Source organism: Fukomys damarensis, unplaced genomic scaffold (genome assembly GCF_012274545.1).
Source record: "Fukomys damarensis isolate Sample0158 unplaced genomic scaffold, DMR_v1.0_HiC HiC_scaffold_30, whole genome shotgun sequence".
Classification (NCBI taxonomy): domain Eukaryota; kingdom Metazoa; phylum Chordata; class Mammalia; order Rodentia; family Bathyergidae; genus Fukomys; species Fukomys damarensis.
The window spans coordinates 68,491,807-68,505,158 of record NW_022900942.1 but is presented as its reverse complement, the minus strand read 5'-3'; the positions used below and the strand labels follow the sequence as shown (position 1 = coordinate 68,505,158).

The 13,352-nt window shown below is 53.4% G+C and overlaps 1 protein-coding gene across 1 annotated transcript in view; it reads left to right on the top strand.

Annotated features, from left to right (window-relative positions):
- Positions 1-630: 630 nt before the first annotated feature.
- Spire1 (spire type actin nucleation factor 1) overlaps positions 631-13,352 on the top strand; it is a 100,517-nt gene continuing 87,795 nt past the window's right edge. Inside the window, exons 1-5 of the mRNA XM_010639002.2 lie at positions 631-767; positions 1,935-2,015; positions 3,044-3,137; positions 3,657-3,729; positions 3,782-3,816. Of these exons, the coding sequence (XP_010637304.2) occupies positions 631-767; positions 1,935-2,015; positions 3,044-3,137; positions 3,657-3,729; positions 3,782-3,816 (420 nt within the window). The remainder of the gene's footprint in view (positions 768-1,934; positions 2,016-3,043; positions 3,138-3,656; positions 3,730-3,781; positions 3,817-13,352) is intronic.

The window sequence follows — 13,352 nt, the reverse complement described above, 5'->3', positions numbered from 1 at the left end:
TACTTCATTGATAATTTAGTTTCTTAGAATTTGACAGGCATTGTGGGAGTTGTTAAAATGGCAGGAGGGTTGGGGATTTAGCTCAGTGGTTCTGCTGCCTGCCTTACAAGCACAAGGTCCTGAGTTCAATCCCCAGTACCAAAAAAAACAAAAAGATGGCAAGTAGCTATAGAAAGACCTAGAGAAGATTGAATGAGTGTCTAGTGCCTTTTTATTTCCTTTTTTTGTAGTACTGGGGACTCAACCCAGGGCCTTCACAGTGACCCTCTATTCATTTTGAGACAGGGTCTCTCTAAGTTGCCCAGATTTGTCTCAAGCTTGGGATCTTCTTGCCTCAGCCTCCTAGAGTTCTAGGTTGACAGACCTGCAGCACCATGCCTGGCTTGCCTTCCGCTCTTTAAAATACATTCTGATGGGTGCTCAGAAGTTCCACTGCTGCTAGCAGTTCCTATCAGGCTGGGATCCTTGTAGAAATTATCAGAGGTCCAAGGGAAGCTTCTAGGCAGAGCCGATCGTGGAGCTGCCCTCTTTGGAGGAAGCATGTGAGGGGCAGATGGGAGCCCTGTGTGGCAACTGGGAGGGCAGCAGGGCAGCAGAGAGCAGTGAAGGCACCACTGTGGGGCCCCGGACATGCACTTGGGGGCTTCATGCATGGACGATCTGGGTGAGGGCTGCTCATTACCCCAGCCCCAGAGGCCTGGCACCCAGGGACCAACCATCCTTGGGTCTGAGGTGCTCCCTGTACCCCTGGACAGCAGGTGGCTGGTGTAAGTGAAGGGCACGGATGGTCACCTGGGATGCTCGCCGGCCCTCCCACTGGCAGGTGCAGCCTTTACCACCCACTGCCCCGGGAGTGGCGTAGCAGCCTCATCCTCGGGCAGCAGCACCGGGCACAGGCCTGGTGTCTGGCCACGGCTCACTCTGTGGCTCCCTTCCAGGGGCTGTGGGTGCACAGAGGTGCTGGGGGTCCTGCCACTGTGGCTGCGCCATGGTCCTCCTTAGGTTTTAGAACAGATCTCCTCTACCTCAGTGGCTTCAGAACACTGTAAAACGATGGCCTTGTGGTCTGGCAGCCAGAAGGCAGACAGGGCTGGAAGCTGGGCATGCCTGTCAGCCACACTGGCCCTGCAGGAGCCAGGGGCGGTGTTCCAGTCCCCTCACTGCAGTTCCCTGGCTCCAAGCCCTGTCCCTTCCTCTGGTGGGGACCCTGTCAGGGGCGGGTAGTGCAGGACAGTGGTGTCCTGGTGCACTCTTGGGACAGGCGCTTTTTATAGGGTCCAAGTGCTTCTCCATCTGCTGCAGGAGACATTGGCTCCTCCTCCAGTGAATCTTAAGAGCAATCAGATCTTTCAGAAAAGTTTAAAAAATGGTAAAAAGTTTTGTGTTTCTTTTTGTTTTTGTTTTTGCTGCAGTCCTGAGGATTGAACCCAGGGTCTTACGCAGCATGGTAAGACACATCCTTTATTTTTCATTTTGAGATTGACTGAGTCTTGCTAAATTGCCTAGGCTGGCCTGGAGCTTGCTATCCTCCTGCCTCAGCCTCCCGAGTAGAGCGGGCTGTCACACTTGGGCCCTGGCCTGGATTCCTCATTCTGGTTAAACCGCTCAGTCCCTTTGGAAAACCCTGTATGGGGCCTCTGGCTGCCCATGCAAATCATCTCTCTCCCTAGTATTTAAATTCTTTTTTTTTTTTTTCCTGTTTTTTTGAGACAGGGTCTCACTGAACCAGCCAGGTTGAGGCTGGCCTGGAATTCACATAGATTCCCCTGCCGCAGACTCCCAAGTGCTAGGATTACAGGCAGAATCACCACACCTGGCTTAAGGATGCTCTTTGAGAACTTTGAAATATTTTGAAACTTAATGTTTCAATATCATTTTAGATATTTTACACCCCTACCTGGTTAATCTGATCTTTTGAACTGTGTCGTTGGCAGAACAGACTCCTGTGTTGACACTGTGCGACCCGGTGATGCCCACAGCGCTGTCTTCTGTTTCGGGGCCCTGGGTCAGGTTCCGTAGAGCGGTGCGTAGAGCTGTGCCAGCCTTCGAGGAGATCCGGGCGCTGTCACGTGACGCCCCCCCCCCACTGTGGGGGCGGTTGCCACACCAGCCCTGCCACCCGTGTGAGTCATTGGGCAGGACTGGACAGGTGGGGCCTTGTGAGTCCCGACTCCTGGGTCAGTGTTGGGGCGGTAGGGCACAGGATGGCATGGGAGCATAGGCTCAGTGCTCCCCAGTTCTCTGCAACGGCCAAGGGCAGTGCCAGCCTAGCCAGCCTCTCGGGGTTACTGCAGGGCGGCATTTCTGGTTTTGTGATCGTAGAGAAGGATCTTGCCTCACGGACACCAGTGGCGCTGGACTCACCCTTCCTTAGCACCTGAATAACTTCTGGTGCCCCGGATGCTTTGGGCTTGTGTCCTGGCCTGTCCTCACCCTGACTGGCCACTGTCCCAGGGTGCTGATTCCACTGGGGCACTGCGCAGGCAGAGCCAAGAAGCAGGCGTCCTTGTGTGTCCTCGCCTGCGCTGCCTGTGCAGTGCTTTCTCGGCTCCCCAACGCCTCCCACAGGTCCCTTCCCCTCTCTGCCTTACGAACACACCCCGGAGTCTGTCTCTCCAGGCGCAGGGCACACCAGGAGGTGGCCGGAAGCTGTGCCCTCTGTCCCACAGAACCCTCCCAGGCCAGAGTCATTTGTCACTGCCAGCGTGTGCGTGAGCGCGTGTGCTGAGCTGTGGACTGCCCTGAACCGCTCACATGGCGCAGCAAGCAAACTAGATGGCGCGCGTGCGGCGTCACAGCCCACTCGGTGACAGCCTTGCGTTAAGCTCATTTTCTATTTACGGTCAGTGTTACTCGGTTGTTGCTTATATGACCTTTGTGATTCACAGCGCCCAGGGCTCCTTGTTTTCTGGCCTGAGCTTCAGCCAGTGTGTATGTGAGAGTCATGAGGTGATGAGAAAGTGTGGGTTTCATTGTGAGAAGGGGGTGACACACGAGCAGCGTCCTCTGTGCTTATCTGAACCCGTGTCACTGCACACTGCAGTGTGAACTCCCGCCAGGTGTCATGGAGGAAAGCCGCGGACGGGTGGGACAGCGTGAGGGCCAAGCGGGAGGCGCACGTGTCCTGGCCCCCTGCGGTGAGGCGCTGTCTGTGCTTTCTGTTGAAACTCTTCAATAAACTGTTCTTTCAGACAGCTGCCTTTGTCTTAGTGTGTTTAGAGTGTGTGGTTGTGTGTGTTGCGTAGTGAAGGGAATGCCTCCCAGGTGCTGGTCCTCCAGGTGCTACTTATTATTTAGGTAACCTTTACCGGGAAGATTACCGAGTTAATGATATGGTTGTATTGTATCGAAGCATTTCTGATTTCACTGAAATGATCACTGTACCTTTAAAACGGAGGCAATCTGGGGCCTAACCCAAGGCTTTAAGGTTTCCTAAAGCTTATTTAAAATGCTTTAGAGGGTCGGGGGATTTAGCTCAGTGGTTTCGCTGCCTGCCTTGCAAGCACAAGGACCCGAGTTCAATCCCCGCACCTAAAAAATAATACAATAAAATGCTTTAGAGCATTTTAAGGCCTTTGAAAAAGAAAGCAAGACCTCAGAAGTGGTTTTCCCTTGATAACTGGCGTTGAGCATGTGTGTATTTTATCTCTTCACAGTTGACCGTGCTCTTGGTGCGCTCTCCGGTGCTCTGCTCCTCGCAGAGGTCTCCATGGACCCCAGCGGGCGTCAGTGAGCAGCCTCGGCACTTCCTTTGAAGTAACTTTCTGTGTTTTTATTACAGGTAAATTGGGCAGCTCGCGATGCACCGAAGCAGAGGTAAGAGAACCGGCCGCCCCTCTGCGCCTGGGCTCTGCTTCCGGCTTGCTGGGGCACGGTTGGGGCATTCTCAACGCAGGCCTGGAGAGGGGAGGGACCCTCAGGGCTGGAGTCCGGTGTGGGACCCTGATTCCTGGCCCCGCCGTGGGGTCAGCCCCAGGAGGGTCAGTTTGGGTTCAGTTTTCAGCATCCGGTCTGAGATGTTTTGGCAGAAACACAAGTGCCTGGGCTGCGGAGGGCATGCGGGATGACCGTGTTTTACGAGGTTCACGAAGATGGGGAGAAAAAAGCATGTTATGTGTACGAATAATCAGTGCTTTCAGTAATTTAAACAGTCATATTCGGGACTGCAGGCATCTCTCCGCAGGCCCTGCAGTCTTCCCAGGCGGCGGGGGCTAGTGATGTGGGCGACATCGCCTTGGTCTGGCGTCAGTGGAGCCTGAATAAAGGCTTAGGGAACTGCATTTCTAGTTCCATACTGCGGCTGCAGATCGGTGTTGGTTTTAGTAAAATTTAACTATTGTTTTGAGTAAAATGCAGCCTTCCTAAGTAAAAAAGCCAAAAAATTTATCCTTTGCTGCAGTGCTTTGCTTTTGTATTTTTCAACTTTGAAAGTAGAGATACTTTTTTCTCATTAGTTCTAAAAGCAGTAGTACTTTCTATTGCTGGGGGTTTTGGTAGACTCTTCGACATGATACGAAGGCCTGGGCTTTGGTTTGAGTCAGAATGTGCACTTATGATTGTAATCTTATGATTTCTGAGCATACAACTTTCTAGCTGTGCTTTTAAGTTTTTTTTACTGTTGTTTTGAGACAGGGTCTCATTATGTAGTTCAAGCTGGCACTCCTGCCTCAGCCTCCTGAATGCTGGGATTACAAATGTGTGCCACCTCATGAAGTTTAACTGTGCAGTTTTGAGTAAATGTTTTTTTTTTCTCTCATAACTGTCTTTCTTGCCCGTAAAATGTTCATGATGCTCCTCCTTAACCTTGTAGAGTTGTGGCATTTTAGAGATGATATGTGTGAGATGGTTCATAAGCCCCAAAGGCAGTGTGGTAAACTGAGGCAACACAGACAAAGGCAGCGCTGCTATGTGCTGAGGGAGCAAGGACTGTGTAGGCCACCTCTGACCCCTGCTGCAGTGTCCATCTGCCACCCCACCCCGTCCCAAAGAGCCACAGAGGCAGCAGGATCTTGGCCTGACTTTGGCGCCTGTTGTGTCCAAGCACCCTGCCAGTGGTGTCCTCATTCATTCATGACTTGGAACTCTTAACTAAACAGAAACTTTGAGGGGGAAAATCACCAGAAAGCAGAAAGCTCAATCTGATTCGTGCTTTAAAAAATGGATTTAGGGCTGGGCAGTGATAGCTTGCTTTACTAATCCCAGCACTCTGGCAGGCCGAGGCAGGAGGGTCATAGGTTCAGGTTTAGCTAGGGTAACATAGCAATTTAAGGAGACCCTGTCTCAAAATAAAAATAAAAAAATGGATTTTGGTAATGTTTTCTGAGGGCAACAGTTAACCTCTTTGGAGGAGACTGATCCTGGGAATTCACTTACCCAAAGTGCTTGCATTTTTGAAGGAACTGCAAGTGTCACTTTAGTGGCTGAACCCTGGTGGGTTTGATAAGGGAGAGGGACCTTCTCATGCTGCTCACACCTGGGGCTTTTTCCTGACCCTGCTGGCTGGTGTCTTTGGGGTTGAGTGGCTTTCAAAGCAGCCATGCTCTGGGCGGTCCAGGGTGAGTGGGGTGGGGATGCCTGGCGCTGTGGCAGGCTGATCACAGCCGGCTCAGCAGGATGGTTTGCAGATGCACGAACAGCTGTGCCACCCTCCGTGAAGACACAGGTGCTTCACACCCGTTACGTGAGCGCTGTGGTGTCCACCAGTGTGGGTTTGGGGAATCTGCTCTTCCCTCACCTGTCCCTGTCTATGCTGCAGCCTCATCAGAGGCCGGTGATGGTGTCTGAGAGGGCAAAGGGCCTGACGCCAGGGGCTGGTCTGCTGGGCCACCAGGCGGGACAGAGACCAGTGGCCAGGAAGGGGGCCAAGGTCCCTGCTAAGGATGCCACGCCCTCTGTCCCACAGCACTGCGGCCCTCACTCTGGGCTTGGTCCCATGGGGAAGGTGGTTCCCAGCCCCCCATGCGGCTCACACCCTTGGGAGCTCTCGTGGTGAGTGGTCCAGGACAGCAGTGCCAGCAGGGCCATGGGAGGGCAGGCCAGGCCTTCAGGGTGTGGTTGTGCATGTTGAGCCTTGGCAGGACCTGGTGGAATGGGCCAGCACAGGACTATTTCTGCCTGGGAGTGGCGAGGTACCCTGAGAGAGAAGAAAGCCCTGCTTCTTAGCCGTCGGTGCCTCCATCTTTCCTGGACTGTAGGACCCCAGAGAGACAATGTAATTGAAGTAGAGAACTTTAAATGGCCAGCTATGCATAGTAGTTTTTAGCACATAAAAATCATGTTATGTTAAAGACAAGGGTATAGGTTCACACTTATAATTCCAGTAGTTTGGGAGGCTGAGGCAGGAGGATTCCCAGTTGGAGCCCAGCCTGGGCAGTTTAGCTCAGTGTGAAGGCCTTCATTTCAATCCTCAGTTGAAAAAAACACCCCCCCAAATCACAGTATGAATTATTTTCTAGTTTTACTTATAATTCTCTAATACTTTTCCTATAATTGCAGAGATCAAACTGAATTTGGGTTTAGAGAAAGCACAGAGACCACGCACAGGCATTCAGTCAGCATTTACAGATCTTTTTCCTCCAGAGGAGCTAATGCTTCCCAAGTCAGCTATTTTATCCCCTGTCTCACTGCTTGGATGTTTTTGGTGCTGGGCAGGCTCTGCCTCTGAGCCGCAGCCCGGCCCGGAATGTGCAGGGGCTGAGCCCACAGAGAGCGTGCAGCTGCTTCCGGTGTTGGCAGGCAGCCGTGTTCTGGCCCTTCCCTGTCTGAAGGTGTGAGGCACACGTGGGGCGCTCGCCTTGGTAGATTCGGTGCTCCCTCCCTGCTTGTCCTCCGCACTGCATCCTCTCCCGGTCCCCAGGCCTACAGGCACTGTCCCCCAGCCCTGGGAGGACTGTGGCGCACAGGGCTCCCACATAGCCCACAGCTGGGACAGCCTCACGCCCCTTTACACACTTTTCCTGCTTCCATTGTTTAAATGGTTTATGGGTTATAATGTTTGAGGAAAATTGCTAAGTACTTTCAAGTTACTGAAGCATAAATGACTTGAATTTTCTAGTATTTTAGCTGAGGCGTTTTCTTTTTCTTTTCTGGTCTGTTCTCTTATGCTTTCCAGGTCTCATAGTCCTGTCCTCTGTTAACCACCAGGAATCCTGTGGTGCTCAGCGTCCTTTCCCCGAAACAGGAAAGGAGGCTCAATGAGTACCCGGAGCACCCTGCCGCTGCCTGGCAGGTTAGCTGTATTTTAAGTGGAATGGGTTAAAGTATTATGAACTTGTATCCTGACTTCAGGCTTGATAGAGCTGACTTTGTACACAGCAGAAAAAATTGATTTTGCTGAAGGAAACTGATGGGAGGACCTGTGCCAAGCCTCCAAAGCGAGGACCGCCATCGGCTTGGCATCCACGTCCCCTGTGGAGAGTGTCTGAGGCCTGTCGAGTGCTAGTCCTGTTAGTCCGGTTCTAGGAAGACGTTCATGAAGTGGACGCTGGCATTTCCGGCGCTTCAGCGCTGCACAGTGAGCTTCAGTGATGCCCGCAGTGTGCAGGTCTCCACTCTGAGCTGGTCTGCATCTGGCCTGTGTGTCTGCAGCTGAGGCATCCACACGGTGCTGGCGGTTCAGAGGGCTGGTGGGTCTACTTGGGGCAGCGAAGTGGCCGTGCGTCCCCTTGTCCTGCAGACGCTCTGGCCCATGCTCTGTGGCTTGCGGCCCAGGTAGTGGAGTGAACCAGCCGGGTCAGTGCAGGGTCTGTGTGCGGGGATCTGTGAAGCAGTCAGTGACTCACACTGGAATCTTCTGGGAAACTGGACCTAGAGCCAGTCCACTCTGGGGAACCCGGATGTCGTGAGAAGGAGCAGGCGGGAAAGGCGTCCGAGCTCGGATCTCGGGCTTCACTGGAGTCTGGTTAGGGACAGTGTTTGAACTGTGCTGGACTGTGTGAACATTTCTTGGGTTTTCTGAGCAGCCTAAACTGCTGAATGTAGTACGTGGAATGTTCTGCTTGTGCCCATTTTGTCTTTAGCTGAATCTCTCTGTTCCCTTGGCTGCACCGCTCCTGTGGGCTTGTGGTGACAGAACGTGCTGCTGCTGCTGCTTTTTGTTGACACTGGACAAGGGCAGCTCAGAGGTTTGACTGAAGTCTGTGGCCTTGTCTGTGAAATACTTGCCAGTGGGCACAATTTGAGCTGTGTGAACCAGGCTGTGTATATGCCTGTGACAACAGGATTGGATGCCAAATTCTTAACCCAGGAAGTATTACGGAAAGGAAGGAGACTAGCTGTCCGATCTGCCCTTTGGCAGAGGCTTTAATCTTAAACATTGAGTTTACAAACGGGGCCACATGATTAGATGTGTGTTATCTGGAAGGGTTGGGAGAGTGAGCTCCGGCCCTGCTGGTGGACAGTGTCACAGCCCTCACTGTGGGCTTGGGCACGTAGGGAAGGTCCTGTCCACACACCACTGCTGTGGGCTACAGACCCCAGTGGTGCCAAAGTCCCAGCCGCCTGCCATCTCCTTGGGTTACAGACCCCTGGATGTACCCAGGTCCTGTCCACCTACCTATCGCCTTGGATTAAGGACCGTAGATGCACCAAGTCTGTGTGGCTGTTCAATTGACATTACATACGTGATCTGGGAATTGCTCTGTGTGTCCTCATGGAAAATTGTGTCTGTGTTTGAGTTGCTACTTCTGGGTGTCATTTTTTTCTTTCTTTCTTTTGAGACAGAGTCTCACTGTTTCCCTGGATTCTCTTGAATTTATGATCCTCCCACCTCAGCCTCCCATGTAGCTGGGATTACAGGTGTGCACAGCACACCAGGCTCTGAGAGTCAGTTTTAGTCGAGGTTGGTGGAGGGTAGGGGGTGCTAGGTAAGCAGTCTTCATGGAGGTTTCATGCACTGTTGGACGTGGACTGAGCCTGGTGATAGTTACCTGAGGTTCATTCTTCCCTCCTCACCAGGATAGCACCTATCACTAAGGCAGCCTTCCTGGGACTCTGACCCCAGATGGTTTCCGAGTCAGGGGATGTGATATGAACATAGGACACAGCCTTTATACCACTGCAGTTCTTCAAGTAGCTTTTACTGCCTGAAGGCACATGGTAATCATATTGCTGTGTATAGCAGAGGTTCTCAGAGTAACAGATAATATTGACATCTGAGTAAATGTTTTATGATTACTTGTGAATGAACAGAAAGTTCGCCCTCCAGGTGCCTCGGACATCCACTGCCCTGGTGTTGATGTGGAATGCCATCTTAACATGTGCCCTGCTGGATGCAGGATGCAGAACCCACCCTTGGGATCCCCACCCCGGGAGACAGAGGCAGGAGGGTTGTGAGTCCAAGGCCAGTCTGATCTGCATAGTGAGTTCAAGGTCGGCCAGGACTATGTAGCGAGACCCTGTCTCAAAGAACAACAAAAACAAGCAAAATTAATTGTTTCCCTTGTTGGGCAATAGCATTCTGTCTTGGTGAAAATATAGAGTATTTTTATAACGTTAAAAACCTCAATGTTTGGTAGAACACATAAAACGGTACTGACAGGATCTGTGTGGGAAGGGGCCTTTTCTTTTCAAAGCTTCTTTATTCTTTTGTACAGATGATGTGTGTTTGTGGCAAAATGAAGACATCACAGAGAGGTGAAAGGAGTAAAAATCACTTCAGACCCTGTGCCCTGTTAGGGTGGCTGTTTGGAATATTATAGAACCCTGTCCGGTATGCACACCCACACATGCAAGCCGAGCCTGTGCTAGGAGCTTGTTTGGGGACACGTGTTTGTCATGGAGGACAGACTTGGCCTAATGACTCGGCTGGCAGAGAGAAGGGAGTTGGGCAGTGTGGCGGGGATGTCCCCGAGGAAGGACGTGTGGGGACACAGCCCAGGACCCCTGGTCTTTTGAGGAGGCAGCAGCATTCCCATTTGAGTCTCCTTGCTTCCTGGGGTCCACCTTTGCTGTGCGTGCATGTGTGCAAGTGCTCTGTGGTGGGCCTGGACTGTTCATATTTCCTGTGCACATTTAGGTAGCGGTTACTGTCCCAACACAGTGTAGCCATACGCATAGGTGTTTGAGGAGCTACCGCTCCAGGGGCCTGGGAGGCACCGCCCCAGCCAGAGTCCCTGTGAGTCTCATGAAGAAGGGGCAGGAGGAGGCCTGGAGGTGCAGGGACCACATGCATCCACAGAAGGTGCCTGGGTGGGCAGATGGTGGGGTGGGGAGGGGATGTCTGTGCTGTGTCTCTGCAGTGTCTTCCGCGATGTGGGAGCCAGGTCTGGGGGCGGGGGGCAGAGGACACAGTGGATGGGTGATGCTCGGGGCCTCAGGTTGAGCATCTGTGAGCTTTGGTGAGCTCCAGGCAGTGTGACAGCATGGCCAGGGCGCATGTGGCGGTGGGGTAGTGAGGCTGGCTCTGACAGCACATAGGGACAGGGACAGTTGGTCATGTGTGGCTTTGGAGTTGGGTCTGCTTGGAAAGGTGAGTGGGAGCTGGGCGGGGCTCCCCTTGTCCAGGCCTGGGTCCAGGAACCTGAGCAGGAGGCTCGGGAAGGCGCAGCTCCACTGTGGGCGCCTGTGCTTCCCTGAGCTGGTCTTGGAGGAGAGTTCTGCTGGTGCCAGCACCCTTGTGTGTTGCCTTTGTGTCATGTTGGCTCCCAGGGCCGCAGCCCTCACGCCACAGCTGCTGTCTGTAGCCTCGATCAGATGCTCACAGGGCTGTGGGGTCACTGTGCAGCATGGTGGCCATGGCGGGGGACAGGAGTGCTCACTCAGGCGCTGGGAGAGCTGCCTTGTTCATTAGTAGCAGTTGTTGGTCGCCTCCTTCTTTATTCTCATCTTCTTCCCTTCCCATGGCCCCGGTGACTGACCTAGGCCCTTGTGCATGTGGGCAGGCACCAACCCACGGGCTGCCTCCCAGCTTGGGAGTCCCCAGGTCTACTCTGCCGGGAAGAGAGGTGCTAGAGAAAGGTGTTCTCGGCTGTCGGGGGGCCCGTCCTGCTGAAGCCGGCCTGGAGGTTAGGAGTATTTGAGCGTGCCTGGCCTGCGCGGCACACTCATCTCCCGCCTCGGCAGGGTCGGGCTTGCAGGTGCTCCATCATGAGGGTCCTGTGTCCACAGAGCCCTGGCGGCACGGTGCCGGCCGGGTGCCCCTGTGGGTGCTGGGTGGGGAAGGACTCCTGGACGTGGGTGTTGGGAATGTGAGGAGAGGGAGGAGAGAGGGAAGGGCGGTGATGTGGCGGAGGGGCTGCAGATTCAGTCCAGTATGAGGCCACCAAGGATGAGAGCAGAGTGGTGGAAGCAGCGTCTGGAGTGAGTGAGAGGCGGCAGGATGAGGCACGAGTGGGGTTGGGAGACGGCGCTGCCCCCTGGGAGTTGGGACAGAACCCCTGGGCTTTGCTGACCCTGGGAGTGGGCGCCAGGCCAGGGATGTGAGAGACAGTGCGGGCAGCAGGCCCAGCTCCCATGCTGATCTGTGCCTGGGGAGGGGACCGGGGCAGATGGGGCGAGGCTGTGGGTGCCGCATAGAGGGGCTCCCTTGGGCTCCCACAGTGCGTGTCCCCAGAGCTCCACCCAGATCCGGGAAGTCGCACACCCAGCCGTCCACCAGTGCCCGGCTGTTTGGGGAGAGGGGCGCTCAGTCGGCCCTCCCTGCCAGGGCGGGCTCTCGGAGGGGCTGGAAGTCCAAGCAGATGTGGAGCAGGGCCAGGCTCACAGGAGAATCCCGAGTGCTGGACCCTTTGGCTCCAGGGGTCCTGCACCTGGAGTTCTTGAGCACCCGCCCTCTTCTTTAACACGGCTTTGCTCTACTTGGAGAGGCGGGCTGGAGTCCTGGCACTACTCGGTTTGCTGCTCGTCACTGCTGACTGGAGGAGCCTCAGCTTCCTTGTTTGTGCTGTGGATATGATTGCTTGTCCCTTGGTAGGTGTAAGGGTTAGAGGTTAGGCAGACTAGTTCTGGCAGTGAGTGGCAGGTACTGTCTTTCTTACTGTTGTCATCCGTTAATTTACAACTTTGTAAAAGGATCTCACTCACCAAAGGACATACCACACTATGCAAAAGCCGGGTAGTGACTGCAGTTCGCTCTTTGGCCGCAGGTGGGAAGTGCACACCACAGATCTTGAGTGTGGTATAATCTAGTAATTCTCCTTCTAATTCTAGTAATTCTTCCAAAGAAAATAACTACAGATAAGTGCAGAAATATAGCCAGCAGGTGTCTGTTGTCGGTGCTCTTTGTTAGAAAAACCTTCTACTGAGAGATGGCGCACAGGAGGGTGGGGAGGCCGCAGCTGAGCTCCTCCCCATGTGGAGAACTTCAGTTTAGTTTCTGCGAAGTCGAGCCCTTTCAGGTTCGCCATGATTTCCAGCCAGCTCTGGGATGGAGAGAACCTTCGCAAGGACACGGGCTTGTCCTGTGCCTGCTGTTGAGTGAGCGTGGTCTGCATGTGAGGAGCAGGACCTGGTGACTGTCACATGAGTCCAGCACGTAGAAACTGGGACGTGGACTGCTGTGGGAAGCAGGCAGAGCCAGAGCTAAGCAAGCACAGCAGTGCGGCTGCAGGGATCCTCCAGATAATCGGAATAGTGTCCCAAGTTGTTTACCTTGAACTAAGTAAAAAGCAGATTTCACATCCTCACAAAATTATTTTTTATTCTGTTGTGCAGCAGGTGTGGGAGTGAGTTATCTTTTTAATTATGTGTTTGGTACTGATGAAAGGGAGCATTTCCATTGTTAATTATAAAAGTCAGGTGATTAAAGGGAGAAAACAGCTCACTGGTTTTTAGGGGTGAGCAGGCTAAGCAGGGGTGCCCATGGTCCCAGTGAGGTGGACTTCCTCCCCTCCCTCCTCTCTTCTTTTTTCCCTCTGGCCTTTTTCTTTTCTTTTCTTTTCTTTTTTTCTCCTTTGCACCTTGCTGTCCTAGGTGTGGAGGGTGCAGAGACCACTGTCTGTGCAGATTTTACCTCTGCTGGTCACAGATGACACACAAACAGATGGCTGTGAAGCACGATGCAGAGCCAGGCCCATGGAGGTGTGGAAGAGGAACGTGTCCACTGAGGGCCTGACGCTCAGGCTTTGGAAGTGTGGGCCTCCTGTGTGTCAGATCTGGAGGACAAGGTGCATGTGGTCTGGGAGGTCATCTGTCAGTGCGCTGATGCTGCCGTGCACCTGAGGTCGTGCAGCCTGGCCTGCAGTCGCCGACCACTGGTGGCCCTGTGATTGGGACCAGGATGCTGAGGTCTCCTTGCATTTCAGAGCTCTCTTCCCACTGTGTTGGTTGCTAGTTCTGCTGCCAAACAAATAAGGTAGTAAGATTTTCTTTTTATAAATTGTGGTTAAAAACACATAAAGTGTATCCTTTTAGCT